The sequence below is a fragment of the Lutra lutra genome, chromosome 3, assembly GCF_902655055.1.
Source record: "Lutra lutra chromosome 3, mLutLut1.2, whole genome shotgun sequence".
Lineage (NCBI taxonomy): Eukaryota > Metazoa > Chordata > Mammalia > Carnivora > Mustelidae > Lutra > Lutra lutra.
Genome location: NC_062280.1, coordinates 40,564,314 through 40,585,952, shown reverse-complemented (window position 1 = coordinate 40,585,952; position 21,639 = coordinate 40,564,314). Strand labels below are relative to the sequence as shown.

The 21,639-nt window shown below is 59.9% G+C and overlaps 1 protein-coding gene across 3 annotated transcripts in view; it reads right to left on the bottom strand.

The window, feature by feature from the left end:
* Positions 1–3,494: 3,494 nt before the first annotated feature.
* Positions 3,495–21,639, bottom strand: part of DIS3L2 (DIS3 like 3'-5' exoribonuclease 2) — a 355,877-nt gene continuing 337,732 nt past the window's right edge. For all 3 annotated transcript variants that reach the window (XM_047721343.1, XM_047721346.1, XM_047721345.1), the window contains exons 15-21: positions 10,337–10,520; positions 9,651–9,737; positions 6,676–6,823; positions 6,158–6,288; positions 5,886–5,990; positions 4,725–4,826; positions 3,495–4,015 (exon numbers count right to left, since the gene is read on the bottom strand). In XM_047721343.1, coding sequence (XP_047577299.1) covers positions 3,857–4,015; positions 4,725–4,826; positions 5,886–5,990; positions 6,158–6,288; positions 6,676–6,823; positions 9,651–9,737; positions 10,337–10,520 — 916 coding nt within the window. In that variant the 3' untranslated portion in view covers positions 3,495–3,856. The remainder of the gene's footprint in view (positions 4,016–4,724; positions 4,827–5,885; positions 5,991–6,157; positions 6,289–6,675; positions 6,824–9,650; positions 9,738–10,336; positions 10,521–21,639) is intronic.

The window sequence follows — 21,639 nt, the reverse complement described above, 5'->3', positions numbered from 1 at the left end:
CCCTTCTCACAGCTGGACCATATTCCGTTGTGTGTACGTAACACATTTTCTTTACCGGAGGCTGTTGCCCTGTCTCGGCTGCTGTGAGTTCTGCTTCCCAACCCGTGTGGTCCTAACCCACCGCACGACTCTGCCTCATGCTCTCAACTCCCAGTAGTGGCATCTGAAGCTCTCTTGTCCCCAGAAGGAGTCTGAACTCTGGCCTCTGCTGTCTCCACCCCTCATCTGCCCCATCCATCCCCCTGCTGTCCCCAGGGCGTTCCTCTTTGCCTCCTCTGGCGGGAGCCATTCTTGCCTGGGCCTCCGGCACCTGTCCGTGCCGGCTCTGTCCCATCTTGGATTCGCTCCCTCTCTCAGGCCCTCATCTCACCTGGATTGTCACAGCCCCTCTAGCCTGGGCTCCTGTCCTGTGGCATCACCGCTCTGCACTCGTGGCAGCTACAGCAGGCGTCTGCTGCTATGTCTCCGCGGGGGCCTAGCCTCTTCCTGGGACCTGGTCCCCAGGTTCTCGCCCATCCTTCCCAACTGCCGGGGACCACAGGAGCTCCCACTTGGTACCGTGACAGCTCTCTGATGGGCCAGGGCTGGGCAACCGCCCCATTCTTTCCTGGGGTCTTAGAGCTGGGAGGGTGGGCTGCAAGATACAGAAGGTAGACACTTCCAGAAGGTCGCCATGGGGGAAGTGATCTATACCAGGAGAAAATGAAGCAGAAACAGAGAAGGGGCATAGGGCCACCCCAGGTGACCTGGAGGTGTGGTGTCTCCCTGTCTCCCCAACATGGGCTTTCCTGCCCTCCTCTGGTAGTTCTGTCCAGCCTTCCTGTCGGTTCCCTTCTTCCCAGAGCCACTTTGCACTGGGTTTCTTTCCTACATAATCAAAAGACAGGAGTCCTCCTGAAGCCTCAGGACCCCTCTCTCTCTGGCTCCTCCTTCCCAGGCTCCTCGTATCCCACCCTTCTCATCTTCCTGATCTTAGATTTTCAGTCCTGAGCCCTCCCAGGCTGACCCTTTCCAGGGGTCAGGCGGGAGGACACCCTGCTTGAGCACTGCTCTCCCCTGAACCTCAAGGCCCACCTGGCTTTCCCCAACCACCCCTGGTGCTGTGCCCCACACCCTCCACTCCCCGCCCCTGCCTCTGTGCAGGGGTCTATTCTCAGCATGGAGTCTGGGGATGCTGGCTTGCGCCCCTCATCTGTTCCCGGGTCTACCCCCGGGGGGCAAGGAAAGCCCTCACCGCCCCAGTTCGGGGGCTTTCCTTGATCACTCTGCACCTGCGCTTGGCCTGCCACCCTCCCCCCCCACCCCTTGCCCAGACAGCACTGGGCCTCAGGGCCCCGGCCTGCAAACAGCCACAAGGCTGCTCCCTAAGGCTCTGTCCCCACAGGACACCCCCTCCTGCTTCACCTTCATGCCATCACCACCGCCTCTCGCACTAGTGACCCAGCTCCACCTGCGGACAGCAGCCCCACGAACAGAGCGTTGCAGCCACTCCCTGCTCCCTTGCTAAGTAAAGGAGGGAGGGAACAGAGGCCTTCCCGGCACAGCCTTGGTTAGAAACCTTCAGTGGCTCTGCCTGGCCCTCAGACAGAGTGCAAACTCTCTGGCCCTCTCAGAGGGGCCGTGGGATCTACCTTTCCAGCATCTTCTTGTGTGTCCTCTTAGCACTCTGACCTTGACCTTCACAGTTCCTGGTTAGGTAAGTAGCTTCGAGCCTCAGTTCCTTCACCCCAGTGGGGCCCAAGCCCGGTCTTCTGGCTGCTGCGCCTTCAGGGCTAGGAATACACTCTCCAGCCTCAGGAGTTTGCTGGAGCCTGTCCCACTGTGACGCTATTTGCATCTCGGCTCCCTCCACCATGGCGACCTGACGTGGCCCCTTGAGGAAGACAGAGCCTTCCTGGCTCCTGTCTGGGCACAGTTTCCACTTCTGTCAAATGAAGCAGGGGTGGGCTGGGTGGCCATGGCCCCCGTGGCCCTAGCGTGGCTCAGGGTGACACCCACCTCTGCCCAAGCAAGTCCTGGCGGCCAAGTTGTGCCTTGCTGACCAAGTTGGCTGGGCATCACCAGGGCTCAGGGGGGCGCCTGGGCCGTAAGGACCGGGGTCCATTCTGAGTCCATGTTGCTCAAGAGGGAGCCCAGGGGCTCTGACCCACAGCCTCCCTGATGGGTGTCATTCCATAGGGGCTCTGCTCCGCCCTCTACCTCCAGGCTCTTCGGGAGGCCAGCAGGAGACAGCCTCAGTGCAGAACACCAGTGTCCTTCCTCAGAGGGTGGGGCAGTATGAGGGGATGGGGACAAGGTTGAGGTGTCTTGCCCTTGGGCTCTGTTGGGTTGCCTAGGACAGGAAACACTCAGAAATCTTCTCATCCAAACACGAAACCACCAGACCCTCTCACCTATCTTCCCTTCAGGTCCCTGGTTGCGGGAGAAGGCTCTGGGGACAGGAACAGAGAGGGGTGGTGGCCTCAGGGATATCTTGGGGGTGGTGAGATGGACACCTGGAAGGCTGGCTAAGGTGTTGGAAGAGAAAGGAATGGAAGGTAGGATGGTGGCGTGTCCTCCATTCCCTTCTGACACCTGGCCCAGGTCTTCCCGTGCGGGACAGAAGCAGCCATGCCATCTGTCCTCCAGAGCCCACGAGGTCCTCCTAAGAGGTACTGTACTGAATTTTTCTTTGAAGAGCATTCATTGCAACCCGATCAAATGGGCTTGTTAATACTGACCCCCAAGGAAAAGGCATGGAGGAACAAGGACCAAGGTCTTATTTCTACCCGGGTTTCCGGCAGTCCTTTGGGAAGCCAGCCTGTGGTTCCCTAGCTGGGTGGGGAAGGAGTGCAGGCCAGGGTCAGGCCAGCTGGGGAGAGAGCATAGCCCAGGGGCCCTTCATCTCTGTCCCCAGGTCCCCAGGGGTGGTGCAACTGGGGGGTGCTCAGGACGATGCCAGGCAGGTGACAAGGCCAAGTTAGGGCCACCAGGCACCCCTCTGCCCCTCTTTGGCTGGGAAGGCCAGGATGAGGGCCTTCCTTATCTCTGGCAGGCCCAGGTCCCCTCTGTCCCCTGCTCCTCAGTGCCACCAGGGTACAGGATTGGCACTGGAGGGTGAGCCACCAGCTTGAACCCAGGCCTGTGGACTGGGCTACTCAGAGCTCTGGCCTGGGACCTGAGGGAGGGAGTGTCGCAGGACCCCTGCCGCCCCTCCTGAGGCCAGCAGGCAGAGGAGCTGGTGGGGGCAGGGCAGACAGTCACTTTCGGCTGGGTGATGGGTGAGCTTCGCTGTCTTGCATACTAATTACATTTCTAATCATCCAGAACGAGGCACGGGCATCGGTCTGACATGTGGCCAGCTCTGTGAATCATCCTGGAACTGACAGGAAGGTTCTGGAGGGTGGTGACCCCAGCTCAGCTGCGAGGGGTGCAGCCTGAGCCAGGTCCCTTGTCCTGGGCCCAAGTGGCACCCTGCTGCCCAGGCCTCCCCACAGTGCCCCACACACCAGACAGCAATTCACACTTGATTTTATTCCATGACACTGATTTGCTGAAAGTCCCCGGTTTCCTGGGCAGGGGAAGGCAGTGGGTGGCCTGGCAGAAGGGGGGGGGGGCGGCCTTCCCAGGAGGACCAGGTCCCGTTCTCCTCGGGGGAAGCATGAGCCAGGCCTCAGCCTTCCATCCAGTCCCACCCTCTCCCCTCCAGTTTGTTTAAAAACTGAGCTGCAAAAATAAAATAGAATGAGGAAATAAAAACAAAGCCCTGAGTTGTTAAAAACCAAATTAAAAATCCCCTTTGGTGTTGAAAGGTCCTATTCCTAAAAGTCGGCGGGTGGGGCAGGGATGTGGGTGGGTGTGGGCTGCGCAGGAGGCCTCAGGCCTGCAGGCCACCAGCGACACCGGCATCTGGCTGCTCCTCATCCTGCCGGCTTAGGAGGCCCTCGGTGCCTGGCCGCTTGAGGATGGCGCTGTACTTGAGGGCAGTGGTCTCGGCCTGCAGTACCACCTCGACCAGGCTGAAGATGGTGACGACCTGTGGCACAGCAGAGCCCAGCTTGGTGACACAAGTGCGTCATGGGGGGCCGGACTGGGGGGTGGGGTGGGGTGGGGAGGGTGGGGTGGGTGGATGGGAGGGGCAAGAACTTGTGGCTGGGGTCCAGCCCTGCTCCTGTCCTCTTAGCTGGGCCCCAGGTCCACTCGCCCTCCCCTCTGGGCCTCTGTCTGCCTGTCTGCAAGCAAGTACTGAGGTCATGGCCCTGGAGAGAAGTCAGGGAGCCAGACATGGCTGGGTGTGTCTTCTGGTCACAGTGAGTGCCTGGGCTTTGGGAACAAGGAACTGGGGTCTGGGGCCGGCCTTCAGAGTGTGCAGTGGGTGAAAACCACTGTATGCAACTTCTTGGGTAGGAGATCCACAGTTTTCATTAGATTCCCAAAAGGATCCCCAAAGTCAAAACTCTGCTTTAGAGGGGTAGGCAGAGCCCCTTGTCTGTCCCCATGCTGGGGGCGGGGTGCGGGGAGTGGGGGAGGTGGCCCAGGGCAGGGAAGGCAGTACAGGAAAGCTCTGGCCCCAAGGAGGGGATATGGGTGAGCTCAATGGTGTCTACACATAGAGCCTGAAATCCCACAGGGGAGCCTAAGTGCTGGGGTGTGGGGAGGGGTGGGAGGAGGGCTCAGGAAGAGCTAGAGGGCAGATGGTCACACCGTGGTTTTTTGAAAAGGCTGCCCCACTCCCGGGTTCTGACCTGCTGTACTGGCTCCTGGTCCGTGTCCTCAGGCTCCCAGACAAGTATGAGCTCCGGCTTCTTGCCCACCTTTTGGAAGTGGTAGGACCGCAAGGGCAGTGCCTGGAGGTCCACATACCTGCGTCTCAGGTTCTAAGCTCTGGGAGCCACCTCCTAACCTTTGACCCTGGAACCCTCCCCCTCCACCCCCCTGGTTGGAGGCAGCCCCCTGCCTTTGCCTGCCTCCCACTGGCCTAGAACTGCCCCAAGTGCTGAATGGCAGGGCCTCAGGCACCTAAGGCTAGAGGGGTGCTGACCCCTGCGGGCACCGGGTCTGTTAGCATAGGCTGAGGGCTGGCCTGTCTGCAGCCCTAGCCCTGTCTGATGACCGACACCTGAACTTCCTTCCTGCTCGGTGAACTTGAGGACTGGAGCCCTGACAGATCCCCAGTGGGACTCCTGTCTCTTCTGATTTACTGTATTAACTTCATGCTTGCTCCACTCTGTGTGCTGGATTTCAGGAAATTGAAAGCCAGAGTCAGGGCCCAGGGGGTGACCCACTAACTGCAAGGGTACCAAATACCCTTGGGAAAAACCTTGAATAAACAGCCACACAGGGCAGGACCCAAGGCAAATAGTGGTCTCTTCTGTCTCTTCAGGGGACAGAGCTTCCAGAGTGGCCACGGATCATTCTCTCTGATCTTTCCTCCCTTCACATTCCCACAAGGAATTCCCCAAAGCTTGTGCGCTCTGCCATCCTGCATTGGTCTGGGAGGGGCCTGTTCCCTTGAGCCTGACTCCTGGCCCGGATTTCTCATCCCAGGCAGGTGTAGCGGGGTGTCCCAGTGTGACCCATCAGGTGGGCTTGGTGCTGGTGGTGGAGGGCAGCAAGGTCAGGGACGGCATGCCCTCTGCCTCCACATGGCCAGTGTCACCACCACGGCTTGTATTCTCCAGAGCCGGTGAGGACAGAAAGGACCCCGGCCTATGCTCCCATCCTCCATGCTTCCCGCCAGATGCCGGGCAAATACGGAGGGGACCCCGGCAGAGAGCTGGGGGACGTGCAGGTGTGCAGCGGACACAGCTTGGTGTGTCCGTGAGGGGAGGGAGGGCTTTGCACAGAAGTGGTGGGGTCCCGGCATCCTGGAGCTGGCCTTGCCCCAGGGGCCCGTGGGGACTCACGTTACAGTAGATTCGCTTCTGTACGCCGTAGCGCAGCACCAGCACGTCGAAGGCTTGGTTCAGGACACCGAGCACCATGGCTTCCGACTCCAGGGGGCCGCTTTCCTGCAAGGCAGGGCTCTAGCCAAGGTTCAGCCACGGGACGTGGCATCACACCCAGGGCCATCCCCGGCTGCCAAAGGCCCCTGAGCTCCTTAAGAGCTCCTTGTGCACTGGTGCCCAGGAGGGGGCGGTGGGGTGGGGGTTGGGGGGCACTGGGCTGGCGGCCTCACCTTAACCAGGATGGCAAAGAAGAGGCCGGTGCTGAGCTCCTGGACGCGCTTGGAGGCCATGCGGCGGTCATTGCAGTGGTCGGCCTGCTTCTGCAGGGCCTCGGGCTCCAGGTCGGGCAGCTCCCCACAGCCTGGGAAGAGGGCGGTTGCGGGGCTGCTGGCAGGGTGCTGTGCATGCGCCGGCCACAGCTGGGTGAGGGGTGGCACGGTGCTCCCTGCCCAGGCGAGGTGGCACTGGCCTCCCCTGCTGCCCGGCTCCGGGGGATGGGAAGGTGGGCGGCCACAGTGAGGGCCCGTGGCTTTGCACAGGACTTGTAATGAGCGACTGCTGCTGACCCCCCGTGAGCTTTCGCGGGGGTGGGGGGTTTCTGGGCCCAGGCTCTCCCACTGCCTGGCTGACCACCCCCTGGGGCTTCCACGGCCATGCAGTGTGGCTTCTGGCTGCCAGGCGCCCACTCGGAGCTGCGGCAGCCCTCCAGCAGGCACAGGCTGTGTGACTCCCCGGCCATGCCTCTTACCAAGTGCGGCGGCCAGGAGGCGGTGCACCAGGACGTCGGCGAAGCGGCGGATGGGGGAGGTGAAGTGGGTGTAGAGCGGCACGTTGAGGGCATAGTGCCGGAATTGCATCTGGTCCTGCAGCACCCCGGAGCAGAAGTACAAGGCCATCTGTGGGGCGGGAGAAGGGGTCTGAGAGCCGGGCTGGCCCCAGGGATTTTGGGAGCACACAGAGCCGCCAGGCTGCCGGCAGCTGACCGCAGGCCGTTCCCTGTATGGGGACCCACAGGGCGCCCATGCCCCCACCACTGAAGACAAACACAGGTCTTGCCCTGGGTTGTGCAGACCCCTCGTGGCAGCGGCATGGAGAATAGGCCAGAGAGCACTACAAGGGGCCCACCCCACCTCTGTGGGCACAGGAAGTGCGGTGGAAACCTTGAGATGCCAGATGGCCTCCTCCCTCAGAGCCCCAGGCCCAGTGGGGGTTGTGGGGTGGTGGGGGGTAGGGGGAGCAGACCCTGAGCTGAAATCTGAGGGCAGCTGGGGTGGAGCTTGGCCTCCCCCTCAGCCTGTTGCTGTTGGTTCAGGGGCAGTTACTGCCCTTGACAAGCAGGGAGTGGTTTCTGGTCAGCTCCACGGGAAGGGGAGGAGGGGAGGAGGCCTGGGGCTGGCAGGACAAGGGGCCGCAGACACGCTGTGGAGGCACAAGAGGAAGCCAGGACAGCCACAGGGCTCTGCGAGGCCGCGGAGGCTGCCATCGCCACCTGGCCAGAACGGCACGCAGGAGAGAAGGCCTGGGATGCCTGGTACGGGCCTACAGGGACGTGGGCAGTGGGAACCCAGCTCCTTCCCTGTGGTCCAGGCCTAGTCTTTGGTGGTGACCAACCTCACGCCCTCCAGCCCCTATCCCTGATGGGTGGAAGGTCACGCTGGGACCCTGGCGCCTCTGCGCCCCCTACAGGCAGCCACACGCCTGCCAAGGGAGAGAGAGGCTTGCCAGCTGCCAACCTCAGCCCTTGTCCCTGCCAAGCCATCTGGGCACCAAGGTCTGAGTTCAAGAGGCCTTTCTGCAGGGGGCAGTGAGGATGGGTTACACGAAGAGAGGTCAAGTTTCTCTAGGGACCCAACAAATGGTTCCAGGCCATGGTGGTTCTGCTGTGTGGGTGGCCTGGCCACAGTGCCTGCAGCCACTTGCCCTGTGGTCCAGGATGCTGCGAAGAGCAAGTGGACAGATCCCTCACTGAGGCCCAAGTCACGCCCTTGTCTGTTCCCTCGCTCCCTTGCTGCCTGTGTGCTTGGCCAAACGGAGAGCCGGCTCCACTTACTCTGTGTGTGTCGGGCCTAGAATCCAGGGCACAGCTGGTGACGACCTGCTCAGCTCCCCGAATCTGCCTCCCTGCCAGCTCCTGCTGGGGCCGGGGTCATGTCTGGAGCAAGTCACTGGGGGAGGTGGGAGCAGCCGCCACGCCAAGCCACGTCTGGGCGTTGTTCTCAGTGGTGGTGGCCCAGTTCCCCAAACGAGCTGGGCTGAGCAGCACAGAGGCCCTGGTCCCCTTCCTGGCTGGGAAGGTGTCTCTGGGCAGGTTGGGACGGGTGGGGACTGTGGCTTTCCTGGGACAGGAAAGTTCCAGGTGTCCTGTTTCAGCGGCTTCCTTAAGAAATTGCTGCTGCCGCTGCCTGGTCCCCGTCCTTGTCCTAGTTCTTAGGGACACCACAGGCACTCCAGGACCCTTTGCCATCAGATCCCCATACAAAGGCCAGCCTTGAAGGTCACTCACTGGCAGGAAAGCCCAGAAGTCCACTCTTTTTCAGGCTCTAGGTGACTCAGGAGAGTCACCTCCTTTCCACAGAGCTCCAGAGCTAGTTTGACTTTGGAGGTGGACAGTTCCAGACACTTCCAGAGGCTGGAGGCAGGGAACAGGAGCCCGACTGGCCCTGCCTGGCACAGTCAACAGGCAGTTCCTGGGACCCTGGGGCAACTACATCTCAGAGCAACTAGAGCGCAGAGTGCCATCGAGTGCCATCGAGTCCCCTCGCCACAGGCACACCTGCCCCTCTGTGTGGCATGCTTTAAAGGTGCTTGGTTGGGGGAGACGCTTGTGACCAGGGACAGGGTAAAGGCAGCCAGACCCAAAAGGGCCCCAGTGGCTCCATTCCTAGCAGGAAATATGAATGTCAGGAAATAGATTGGCTGTGGCTAGCTGAGGTGACCTGGTTCTTGTGGACTGATTGAATCCGCAGAGTGACTGAGCCCCTGAAAAATGGTCTGTCATTGCCCCCTGGCCAGGATGGAGCCCAGAGCTGGCCCCATTAGTATGCGCAGCTCTGGCTGGCCTCACAGGCCTGGGGGGCGGGGGGCTCCTTCCCAAGATGCTTGGGCCTGCAGGGGCTGAAGCTCAGATTCAGGGGGCTGAGACAGGCTGCCGGAGCAAGTTCATTGTCTAGGCCCAGGCTGCCAGCCTGTCATACTGCCTGAGACATAGGCCCACTGCCTAACTCCCCTCCTACTAGCAAGGAAGAGGGAGATTCCTCTGCCTGGGGTCCACAGGGTGGGTGCGTGGTGGGGGGTGATGACTTCCCCTCCAGGAAGGCTGCAATGGGAGACAATCTCTCCCCTCCAGGGTGTCCATCCAGCTCAGTTGCTAACTGGCCCCTGTTCCTTCCCTGAGCTGGTCTGGTCTGTAGGGACTGGGCACTAAAGGCTTGGTGTATGCCCTGTGATGACTCCCTGCCTTCAGTTAGGGAATGGAGCCCCTGAGGCCACACAGGGGGCAGCGGGCCTCAAACTGGGCCCTTGAACGGCCCCACAGAAGCTTCCTTGAACAGGTAAGGCAGGCAAGTCTGTGTAGGAGGCTGATAATCAGAGCGCAGGGCTCACCTGTCCTAGCTAACACCTGGGGCTATCCTCCCCACCCCTCCCCTGAGGCTGTCTGGCATGTGGAGGTCCTGGAGGCCCCTGGGAGAAGGGGCAGGTTGGGGGGGGCAGGTCCTTCCTTACCTGCATGGGCCGGGAACACATGTTGGTGAGTACCTCCTTCCGGGCCAGGGAGTACTTGTCATCTCCAAATGTTGTGGTCAGACTTTTCTAGAAGCAAACCGTGTGATAGGCAGTCAAGCTGGGCCAGGCTCTGGGGAATCCTGTCACCCTCTGAACACCTGAGACCCAGCTCTGGGGGTGGAAGGGTAAGCTGAGGGCTTGACCCCGCTCAGAGGGCCATGGTGGGGTGTAGAGGCCAGCAGCCTTCAGCCTGCGTCCCACGCTGGGCCGTGGCTCCAATGTCAGCTCTTCCATGTCTTGTTGGCTACATGGAGAGACTGTCTGTCTGACCTAAGGTACTTCTCTGCCTACCCCAGGCTTAAAAGCCCAGAGCAGAACAGCCACCCTTCCATGGGATCAAAGGTCAGGCCTGAGCCCCATAAGGCTTAGTTCTAGGAAGGGAGCACTTGACAGCACTTACCATAAAAAACATTCTTGGGCTTCCAATCCTCTCAGCCCCCTATGGAAAGTTTCTGGGCCCAAGCCCAGCCCAGTCCAGCCCTGGCCCAGGATCCCTGCCCACGACGGAGTGTTGAGCGGCTTCCCTCGGCCTGGTCCTGGTGGGGAGTGTGGCCCATGGCCAGGGCGTCTGTGACTCGGAGGCCTCTCCCCAGGGCCTTCCCCTCCCTCGCACCCCCGGCACTCACATTGAGGGCCCCTGCAGAGCTGAAGTCCATGGGCAGCCCCAACTGCTCGCAGAATTCCACAAGGTCATTGAGCATCTTGGTCTGGGGCGGAGGATGCCGGCGCAGGAGGGCACGCTCAGGGAAGGTGCGGTGCGTCTTGTGGGCCACGGCCATGTTGGCCAGGAGCATAAACTCTTCCACGAGCCTGCGGGGGGTGGGGAGGTGGGGAACAGGTGTCAGGGGCCACCGCTGCCCTTTCTTTCCCAAACTAGCTGCAGGCTGGCTCTCTTGTGCCAGAGATGCCCTCCTGCCACCCAGTCTCGTATCCCTGCTCGTGCCCCTCTTGGCGCTAACCGTCAGTAGCGCCCTTCCCTTCTGACATTTGAGCTTGCGCACCACCTCCCCCATGAGTCTGGGCAGAATGGCATCTGTCTTCTTTCCCGCTGTGGCCCTGTGCCTGGTACCCCAGTGCCCCGCCTGACAAAGAGAAGGTGCTGGATAAAGCTGTCTGCTGAACGACTCGCCTCCCAGGACACTCAGGGACGACCCCAGCGGTGAGAAAACAAGATGCCCAGGCCCAACATCAGCACACTTCTTGGGGGTGCAGAGAAGGTGGTCAGCAGACCCAGGGCTCCCTTCTCTCCTTGGGGAGAGGAGGGTTTCTGAGGATGAACAGGAGGGTCACAGACAGCAAGAGGAATCCGGCATCCTGGGGCGACGTCAATGTGCTGTCGAGGTGTTCAAATCCCAGAGAGTTAACCTCCTTAGGTTTGAACACTTGCTGCTACCCTTGAGCGTAATTAGAATCAAGAAGCCGGGACAGATACGGCTCCCGGTGAAGAGACAAAGGCACACCCAGGACCCAGGGAGAGGAGCAGGGACCAACGGGGGAGGAGAGGTATGTGCCACGATAGAGGAGTCAGGAAAAGGGGGAAGCTGGATCGCATAGCCAGCACCCCCACCCCCCAAACCTGGGGCAGGAGGCCACGTGCTGCTTCCCTGACCCAGGGCTCTGGTGGGAGAGTGAGCAGAGCACTCACAGCAGGAGAGCAGAAGCGGCTGGAAAGGGGCTGTATGGGGCCAGCCTTGCCCAGTTCAGGGACCTCTCTCCCCAGCCTTTATTCTGGACCCCAAGGAGCACATCAAGCCCGTGCTTCTCCCACGGAGCCAGAAGAGGTCAGGGAGTGAGCTTCTGTGGCCCTGGCGGCAAGTAGCCGGGGGATGAACTGCCTTTTCCTGGAGGTGTGCGTGTCGCTTTAGGGTTAGCCTTGCAACCTCGCTGAGCTCTTGGAGAGAAATGCAGCCTGTGACGGGGGCAGGGGAGGGGAGAGGGAGCTGACAGAGCCCCTTTCCCACAGCAGAAGTGAGGCTCTGGTTTGCCAAGCTGTCCTGAGAACACATCTGTCTTTCCCTGAAGCCCTCTCTACGAGGGACAAGGCTGAGGGAATGGCCCTCTGGTGGTAGCATGGAGGGCCGGGGGCCAGGTCGGGCCCTTGGGAGAAGGCCAGCCTGAGCCGGCTCTAGTCCCTCATCTGCGGGTCTGACTTCGGACTGGATAGAGTTTGGGTGGAGAATGGCAAGGGTCAGACCTCCGTGGATGGGGAGTATCTTTATCCCCTACTGTGTGCTCATAGTCACTGCAGTGACCATTCTGCCTCCCTGCCCCCCAGTCTGTCCTTGTGCACAGCCCTTCCTGCTGAGAAACCTGGGGTTCCGTCACCGGAACCGGCCACTGTTTCCTAAGTGGAGGTCTGAATCCTGGCTCCGTGTTCTTGCTGTAGGAACAGGCATGACTCTGAGACCTCTCCTGACCCTCCTTTCTCTCAAACGTATATTCGGAGGGCGGCCCGAGCCCACAGGGTGGTCCTGGAGACCAGTGTGAACATCACAGGTTATAAGGGCCTCCTGTCGTCAGCCTCACGACATAGGATATACTTTCTCTCTCTACACTGTCATGCCAAATGGCCAGCCGTGGTGGTGGGGGTGGGGGGACTCCCCAAGATGCCCTATGAGTTTCATTCCTGCCACTGATCCCCCTTACCTGCCCTTCCCTTGCCTTCCTGAAGGCCCAGGCTGAAGGCTGTGTCCATCTCCCCGCTGGGGCCCTACTGCCAACTCGCCCCCAGGCAACAAGAGCCAGGCTGTTTCACGGTCACCTGTGTCTCAGACTAGCGCTGCTGGACTTTTCATATTTCGATCTTGTCAACCCAACAGGATTCTCAGTTCCTACTCAATAAATGCCTGGTTTGGTTTAATGTCTGTTCTTGGTCATCATCAGAATGCTTCAGATGAGTACCTTCGTTCATGTCTGTCCACTCAATGAACGTTACTGTGTGCCAGGCGGTTCGAGACCTGCCTCCCCCTGCAGTCCGAGAATGCTTTTGGGCAGGGTGTCTATGGTCTGTTCCTTGGGGCCCCGCAGTCTCCAGCCCAGGTGCAAGCTTGGGCCAGGAGGGAACACCTAGATAATCTTGGGACTGACCCTGCGCTGTGTTTTGCCAGTGTTGCCAGCAGGGGGCAGCATGGCCCCATAGCAGGGCTGCCGTCAGGCTGCAGGTGAGGGAGTGCTGGGCCTGCCAGAGGAGTGGGCTGGGCTGTGGCATTCCAGCTGTCCCTGCATGCAACTCCCACCCCTGGGGTTAAATGAACTGAATGGTGGGGTGCCCCCCACCCCAGGGTGGAGCTGCGTTCCTGCTCCCAGTTCCTGCAGGTGCTCTGCCACCTCATCTCAGGTTCTCAAGTAAGAACGGGAAGGAAGGGATGGGGAAGGTGGGGCTGATACCCAGAGCCCTAGGCAGTGACAACAGACTCCAGTCAGGCTGATTCTCCATTACTTGTCCTCCCTGGACCTCCAGTACACTCCCACGAGCACCTGAAGTCAGTGGGAGAAAAGCCAGCATGCTCTGGTTAACCTTGAGAAGAAAGTCTGTCGAAGCTTGAGATGCAGAGGCTGATCTTGGACAGGTCCCTTGGTGCCTCCTGGGGGCTCCATTTCTCCCTGAGTGTCTCAGTCCCTCCCTCAGGACAGGGGGGCAGGAGGTGAGAACTCTCTCCTGTAGAACTCTCTCCAAGATAGTTTGCAGATATCAAGCATTCATCTCAGAAAAGCATCAATGTCACTGAACTGGGAGGTAGCGTAGCAATAAGGCTGACTCCCTGGGTGTTGCCACGGCTCATTAGTGTTCTAGGATAGCTGCGGGGACCATTTCTCCACAACCTGTCCTTAAAATCCTTCTTCTGCCAGCAGGGGGGATAGGAGTGGGTAGAGAGAACACGCAAACTGTGAGCGGGAGGAAACGGGGCTTGGAGCACCATGGCAGTTCGGTCCTAGGGCAGGGGTGCTGGGAGGGGCGGAGCGCGGTTGGAGCAGGGTGCCCAGTCAAGTGAACAGGAAGGCCAAGGAAATGCCAAGCGGCTAGCCCCCAGATTCCCCTGAGTTCAGGATTCACTGTCAAAAGCGGGGCCAGGTACCGCAGAGGGAGAATTGGGCTGGGCGGCAGTAGGGGTGAGGCAGAAGGGTGTCTCTGCTCTCATCTGAGGCCCGCAAGGCCCCCTTCACCAGGCTCAACAGGTTCCCCCCCAGGGGTCAGTTCCATGGATGGGCCAGAAGGGGGCCCCCCAGCCTCTTTCTTCCGCAGGACCTGGGACGTGGCAGGAGCTGCTTAGAACCCAGGAACTTGTGGGCAGAAAAGAGCCTTGGTTTAGAAACTGCAGTCCTGCGGCCCAAGGTCCAGGGGTCTCTGGGGTCCCATTCCGTGTTTTTCTCCTCAGCCAAAGGGGGAAAGGCAGGACGATTAGAAGAGGAGCCTGAACAGCTGACTTGTCAGCAAACACCCCTTCCCCCCAATTTCCTTCCCCTGTTGGGGGCCTGCGCTGACTGTAGAGGCCCCGAGCCAAGTGGCTGGGTCACTAGGATGCGCCCCTGACAGCAAACGTCACGCGTCAGAGGCCGGGTGGTGGGGATGGAGGACCCCGCTCCTGGATCTGGGTACCTGACCTGGCCAGAGCCCATCTCCTCCACCCGCCATGGCACAGGCATGAGATCACAGTGCCCCACTCGCTGGGGGAGGGCGAAGAGGCTGGAAGTCAGCAACTGCCTGACAACTGCTCTACACGGGGGCTTAGGAATGGCCACCAGCCAGGATCCCCTTCCAGAACAGCAAGCCAAGCCCTTGGAGGTGGGGCCTCAGTCCCGGTCCTGGCATCTGCCCAGCATCTGGAGCCCAGAGCCACTGGGGGCCCACAACTCTGGAGGTCTTGGGGGTGTGTGTGGGGTGCCTGTGACAGCCAGCTGGGGGCCTTGCCAGGACGTGAGCCCATCAGCAGTCATTCCTGGCATCCCACCTGCTTGGGCTCTGGGCTTGCAGGTGCTGGTGGGGGAGAGCAGGGCGGGTGTGCGGCTTCTCATCCCAGGGAGGAGCAGAGCAAGCCCGGAGCTGTAGGAGTCCCTTGCCCACTCGGGCAGACGCCAGGTAAAGGCCATAGACAACCTCCTCACAAGCACACACTTCCTCACACAGCAAAGACGACTTTGGTCCAGAATGGTGTTTCCCCAAGTGTGTTAACGTTACTTAGAGAAAAAAGTATAAATATCTATGAAATGCTAGGGGACGATTCCAATTGAGGTTTTTATTCCAGGAGGCTAATGCACCTCAGGACAACAGAAGCTCCAGGCTGTGGCCCTTACTGCTCACTGACCCCTGGACTTGGGTCCCAGCGGGAAGGACGAGGTCTGGGAGAAGGCGCTCTGCCTGGCGGGGGTCACACAGTGGCTACAGGGGCAAGGGGCTGGGACAGCTGTCCTTTTCGAGGAAGGCTGCCCATTCTCAACTGTCATTGTTGGAGGAACTGGACAGAATGTTCTTCCGTTGGTCTGGGAGACCGCGGCTCTGTTTTGTTAATGAGGGGCCTGAGGGGGTGTCTGTGGCCAATAAGCCCCTTGGGTGGGACAGGGGGAGGGTGGTGTCCCAGGCTGAAGCTCCTGCTCGTCACCTCTCCTGTGTCCCGCTTCTCTCCTTGGTCCAATGCGCACGGGCCAGGCCGTGTGGAGGGGAGAGGCTAGTGGTCAGTCGCAGGCCTGGAGTTCTACGCTCTGCCCCTCACTAGCTGTGGGACTGCAGACACAATTTTAAACCTCTCTGAATCTCAACCGATTTACCTGAAAAATAGAGGTGCGATATACAATTTCCTGGCCTCCCTGAAGAACACTATTATTGCGTGTACCGTGAATGTGCCTGGCTGGGCACCCCGACCCCAGGATGTGGGCAGAACACACAGTGAGGTTCCTGGAGGCTCCCGCTGCCCTCCAGCCCCGATGCCACCACCACGGTCGGGCCTCCAGCTCTGACCAACTGGCCTCCCCACTCCTAGTCTCACCCTGCTGTTTACTTCTTTATACCCAAAGCGGGCGTTCTTTCTCGAAGCAAACCTGCTCACATCCCTCTCCTACCTGAAGCCCTCAGCGACTGACTGCCACCATTCTTGGGATAGCCCAACTCCTTGGAAGAATGAGGTTTACTAGGCATTTTATCATGTGCCCGGATTGCCTCTCCCTTCTCCCCAACCCCTACTCCTCATCATCCAGCCATGCCGGCTTCATGCAGCTCTCCCTTGCTCTGTCTCATTGCACTGCTGCTCTCTTCGCTGATGCGCTGGCCCCCCTCTCCTCTCCACTCCTCTCTTCTTCCTCTGGGGAGGCAGCATGAGGCACGAACCCTCCGTGCTCTCTGAGCATCCCCTTCTAGCATTTCACTCCCACTGCTGTGATTGCCTCTGATCATCGCCGCACCCTCCTCCCCATCCCAGTGCTGTCTACCCTGGTCCCAGCACGAGGTTGGGTGGATGCCCGAAGCTGGCACAGAGCGGATGTTCTATAAATCTGTATAGATTCCCAGGATGGGGACATTCGGGAGTTGGGAGGGCTGAGTCTCTGCCACCAGGCCCTGTTCTGCTTGGCCGCACAGCCCTCACGTGTATACGCCTGACCCCTAACACTCGCCGCCAGGAGTCCTTGACAGTTTTGAGCTCTGCCTGAGAAAAGAGCTTGACTGCGTCCATTCCCAAACGCGGTGCCTGAGAAGCAACAGCCCTTCCGGCTTCCCCACCCCTGGTCTCAGGGGTCTCCGTGGCGCACTCTACTCACAAGACCGAAGCGTGGTTATTTACTGACCCCCCCGCCCCAGAGGGGTAAGACTCCCCAGCTAGAGCCATTCGTTGGTTTCTTTGCTCTCTTACTCATCCTCACATCTTTTTAGAGCTGCTATGGCTGAATTCTGCCTGTATGCAGTGAGGGAGGGAGGGACGTTCACAAAGCACCTGGTGACAGACCGCATGAGGGGAGCAGTCTGGACTGGAACCCCCGAAGTCTCCCGCAGCCCTGGGAGGGCTTTCTATCCCAGGCAAGGGGAGCTTACAGGGCAAAAAGGAAAGAGGTTTGGCTCCGAATCCCACAGCCGATTGGCAAACAGGGCTGGTGACCTTGAGGCCAGATCAATTCCAAGAAGTGGCAAGGAGGAGGGAACTACTTTATGTCAAAGGGATGAACGAATAAAGATGTGGAGGCAAAACAAATCAAGAAAAGCAGGAACCAAGGGCAGAGAGAGGAGGGCTGTGCTGTGGGGGATGGCAGGCGGGGCTGGGGTACCAGCCTCCAGCACCCGCACTTCTCTGGGGAGTGGGGCAGGCTGCCAGCCCAGGGATGGGCATGCAGAACATGGTGAAGGGGCGCAGGGCCAAGGTAGGGCACAGTTAGGATGAAAGCTGGAGGGACTGATGGCTTGTGAGCGGCAGCCAGAGGCAGCAGGAAAGGGAAGGTCATGCCAGAGTCTGAGATACAAGTGAGGCGAGGCTCTGGGACTGGGCGAGATTGTCCGCGGGCCCAGGAGGGCAAGAGGGAAGGAGCATGGTAGCTGGCAAGGGGGACGGGGGGAGACGGATGAGGGGGGAATGAGGTCCAGGAGTGGTTGCCTGGGGCAGAAACGCTGTGGAGAACACAGGAGGCTGCAGAGGGCCCTACGTTTGGCAAGTAGGCGCATGGCGCCATAGCTGTGGAGCTGGGGAGCTTGATTTGGGAAACCAAAGATTGAGGAGGGAGGCCGTCAAATGCAGATGACTCTCAATATGGCCCTTACTGGAAGAGGTGAGCGTTCCTCAGAAGGGAGGGTGAGGAGGGAACGCTTTCTGATGGCTGTTTTTAAGTCTCCAAAAGATAACCCTGCACGTGTTTTCAGCAGTGAAGGAGCTACCGGTGAGGGAGGGCCTGAGGGTGACTATGTGGCCAGCCTGCATTTGAGGAGGGAAGAAGTCTGATGTCCCCTCTGAGCTGTCAGTTCCCATGAGGGGATGCCGGGCCACATAGTTTGAGGGGAAAGGAGGCAGTTTGTCCTAGCCGCCATCTGTCTGCTCAAGGAGGGCCCCGGGAAGGCCCACTCGCAGTGCTGGTCCCTGCAGAAAGGGATGGGCCCCTTCCTCCCAGCCGCCTGGAGCTCCTAGAACCCAAAGAGGAAGGGCCTTGCCCAGGGCCACAGCGAGGCAGGGGAGGAGGGGGGTGGGATCCCACGTTCCCCAGCCCCTTTTCCCAGGTTGTCCTGAGGGCTCAGGGAGGACAGCAGCAGCCCTAGAACACAGCAGGCCCCTGTGTGAAGAGCAGCTGGGTAGCTTAGGAGCACTGGCACGAGGGCACCATCCCGAAACTGTCTTTTCAATTCTACTGGGCAAAGGAGGTCAACAAAGACGGTGGCCACCTCCACAAGGCCCAGGGACAGGGCAGCCTGGGGGCTGGCACAGTCCAGACCCAAGGTCAGCGCTGGGCTGACCACAGCTCTGCTGGCTGCCCTCCCTCCCTCAGAGGTCAGTGGATCTAGACGAGCGGCAGCTGACAGCAGGGTCTCTCTTGAGCCCAGGCTCCATGTAGATGGGCAGGCTGAGCTCCTGACCCTGCCGGCCCAGGGCCCTTGCCCTTGGGCTCTCGGCTCCTTTGCACTTACCCTCTCAGCCCTGCCCGGCCAGAGCCACAGTGCCTCCAAGGATGTTCCATTTCCAGATTCATTTTACAGCTAAACCAGATGAGAAACTCACCCTACCCCTTCCATACCCAGAACACTCTGAAAGTGGCTTTGGAAAGGACAGGGGAGCTGGGCCGCCAGGGCACAGTGGCATGGCTGTGACCCAAACCTGAAAATGCATCAGTTTTCAAAGACCAAGAGCAAGTGAGAGACCAGCAGAGCCTCTTCTGCCCTTGGCCACCGGGGTACTTATCACAACTCTGGGAATCTCATGCAGATGGAATTAGGCCGCTCACAGAGGCGGTTTGATTAGCACTTGCTGAAAACTGCTAACTAGGAAATTTGATAAGAACTGCTCCCAGCCAGCCAGTTTCAAATCATTCCTTCTGAGGACCTGATTCTCCCCACTTGGGCACATTCTCCCCACTGTGGGCCTGGGAGCCCTGGGGTTCAGCTGTGGGAAGGTGGCAGCCAGGAGGGCGGTATGCCTGAGCATGGCCCCTTCTCCGAGGCCGGGAAGCCCAGGGGGCTAGGGGTGTTGGGGGGGAGGCGGCCACCCTCATGGAGGACCTGCTGCTCTCCCAGCGGCCCCAGATGGAGGGCAGTGTGGTGGAAAACTGCACAGGCCCTGGGAGTCGGGGAGAGAGGGGAAGGACGGCTGGATGGGCGCTGAGGGGAAGCTGCCAGGGATGGGAAGCTTGAAGAGATCTTTGTTGCGGTTCTCTTCTAGGCCAGGCCGAGGCGGGGCTGGTGGCCTGGGAGCTGGAAAGTGGAGACCTAGAGAGAGAGCCGCAGGCTGAGCTGGCCAGGCTGGGTGGGGGGTGGCTGGTGGACTGACCGCTGCCCACCCACAGCCGGCCGGACACCCCAAGCGGAAGGTGCTGCGGCCATGGGGCCGACCACACGTCACGGCCCGGGCCTCTCGCTGACCCCTCTCCTCCTGGGCTTGCTACAACCTGCTGAGTGTTTTGGACATTCCCACGAAACCACAGGGAAATGAATGGGGCCTAGTTCACAGGCATGGAAAAGCCCAGAGGAGAAGGCCTCTGGAGCCAGACATAACAGGCCCTGCGGGTGAGGCCGGAGCCAGGTTTCCTCTTCTGTGAGGCTGAATCCACTCCAGGGCCTTTCTATAGGTTCAGTGGGTGGGGTCCAGCTGCAGTGAGGCACGGTTCGGCTGCTTGTTTTTCTAGCTCGAAAGGAAGTCTCCAGAGGCTAGGCGTCCGGAGCATGGGCCCTCGGGCCCTGCCAAAGGGAGGCCCAGTGGCTGCGGTAGGGAGGGGACGGGGTTTGCTGGGGAGCTGGGTTGACAGGCAGAAAGCCCTTTGTCAGCGTAAAGCTAGCTGAGAAGCCAAGCTCCCTTCCCAAGGCTCAGAACTCTGCTCGAGGAGGCACAAGGCCGGTGCTCATGGCAGAAAACTGCCCCCTAAGCAGAACCAGGTGGCTGTGTGTGCTTGTGGCCTCATGGAGCTGGGTAATTAGGGCTCGCTGGCTATGCTGGGGCGTTGACACCCACGCCTTTCTCTACTCCCAGCTGCCTTCCAACGGGGATGAGAACCGCCGACCACAGCAGGTATGGTCGGGATACACAGAGGCCCGGCCACCTTTGGGGGCCACCACACTGCCCCCTGACAGCTCTGCTGCCCTCTTCAGACTCCCGGGCCTTGGGAGTCCCTTTCATGCCCCAGCCCAACCATGGGGCCTGGCTCTGTAACCTTGGACAAGGGACAGAGCTTGGGTAAGCCCAGCGCGGGCCGGCTTGGCCATCACTGACATTGGGAGGGATTGATTTTGGTCTTAAAGTTAGGCTTTGGGCACGAAGCTGTTTGGGAGAGAGGTGTAGTCCAGAATGCAATTCCAGGTGTCACCCTCCCGTACCCATCCCCCACCACACACATACACCAGACAACTAGGTAAGAGAGGATGAGACACAAGTTCCTAGGACCTCAAGCTACTTGGCTTTTCCAAGTTACAACAGGCTTTCCTCACCTTCCCCAAGACACGCTTGGTCTCACTGCTTCTGGGGAGCAGCTCGCTTTGAGGAGGGCCGCCAGCCCAGCCACACAGCCACTGAAGGCTGGAAGGAAGTAAGAACACCTGCTGGTCTTGGGTTGGGCTTTCCATGTACCAGAGTGTGGCAGGGTCGTGATCTAGAGACTGTGGTCTTTACTCCAAAGTCTGTCCTCTGTCCCCAGCTAAGTGGAGGAAAGGGTTTCCTGGAATGAGCAAAACGTGAATCTGGGTCTTTAGGTAAGCGCTGGTTCCTCGGCCACAAAGACGGACTCTGGGTTCTAATGCCCCCATGCACCCTGGCCATCGGGGCCTGCAGACACTGGGGGGACTACCTGGGTGGGCTGCCCAGGGCTGCAAGGCTAGTGGAGGCATGGCCCTTGGGGGGGAACCGTGTGTGAGCTGGCCTCCACCCAGATGCAGCAATCAGCCCCCATCCTGAGCCCTGGTCTGGCTGACCTCCTGTGCATGCCTGGTCTAAGGCCATGGGGAACAGATGGTCAGGTGGGAGGCACTGGCATGGGGACGTGGCAGGGCTCTCTGGGCCATGAAAGTGCCTTGGGACACTGTGGGGCACACCAGGAGAGGGTCTCAGTCTCTGAAGAGGTACCCAAACATGCTATTTATGCCTTTGTGAAAAAGGCACATGTGGGTGCCATCGGCTTCCTCAAAGACAATACACCTTGTAAAATCCTTTGGAGCCAAGGGTCTAGACCTGAGCATCATCCTGGAGCCCAAGTCTTGAGCCTTTAATGCTTGAGGCTACTGGGGATGGCGCAGGGCAGCTGCTCTGAGGGTCCTCTGCCCAGTCCAGCCCAGAAAGGGGGCAAGGACTGATAAGGCCTCTTGGCTCTGAGCTGGCCCAAATCCAATGAGCTCACACGGCAGCCTCTGTGGGCTTCTGCGCGTTCTACCCTCAACGCCTCCCAAGCCACTCAGGCCTGTCCCATGCCAACCTCTCTCCGGCTGGCTTGCTCAGCCGTTTACCTTCAGCCCAGGGCCTAGGACTGTATCTTACATACAGCAGGTATGCTCCAAAGAGATGTTTTATCTGCAATTTTGCTTTGTCTATGCAAGACCTATACCCCCCTTTTCCCCGGCACTTCATGCTGTTTTCACAAGTCTTAGACCCCTCCCTCGTTGTTCATATGGGCAAAGGGAGGCTCAGAGGTGGAGTGGTTCCTCCAAGCTCACAGACCAGGGACGCAGAGGCCCCGTCCACTGCTTTTTCTTCAGGTTATCCTGAACTGCCTGCCCAAAGTTCCCTGAGGACTTGGCAGCAGGCTTTCCTGAGTGGTGCCTGACCAAGGG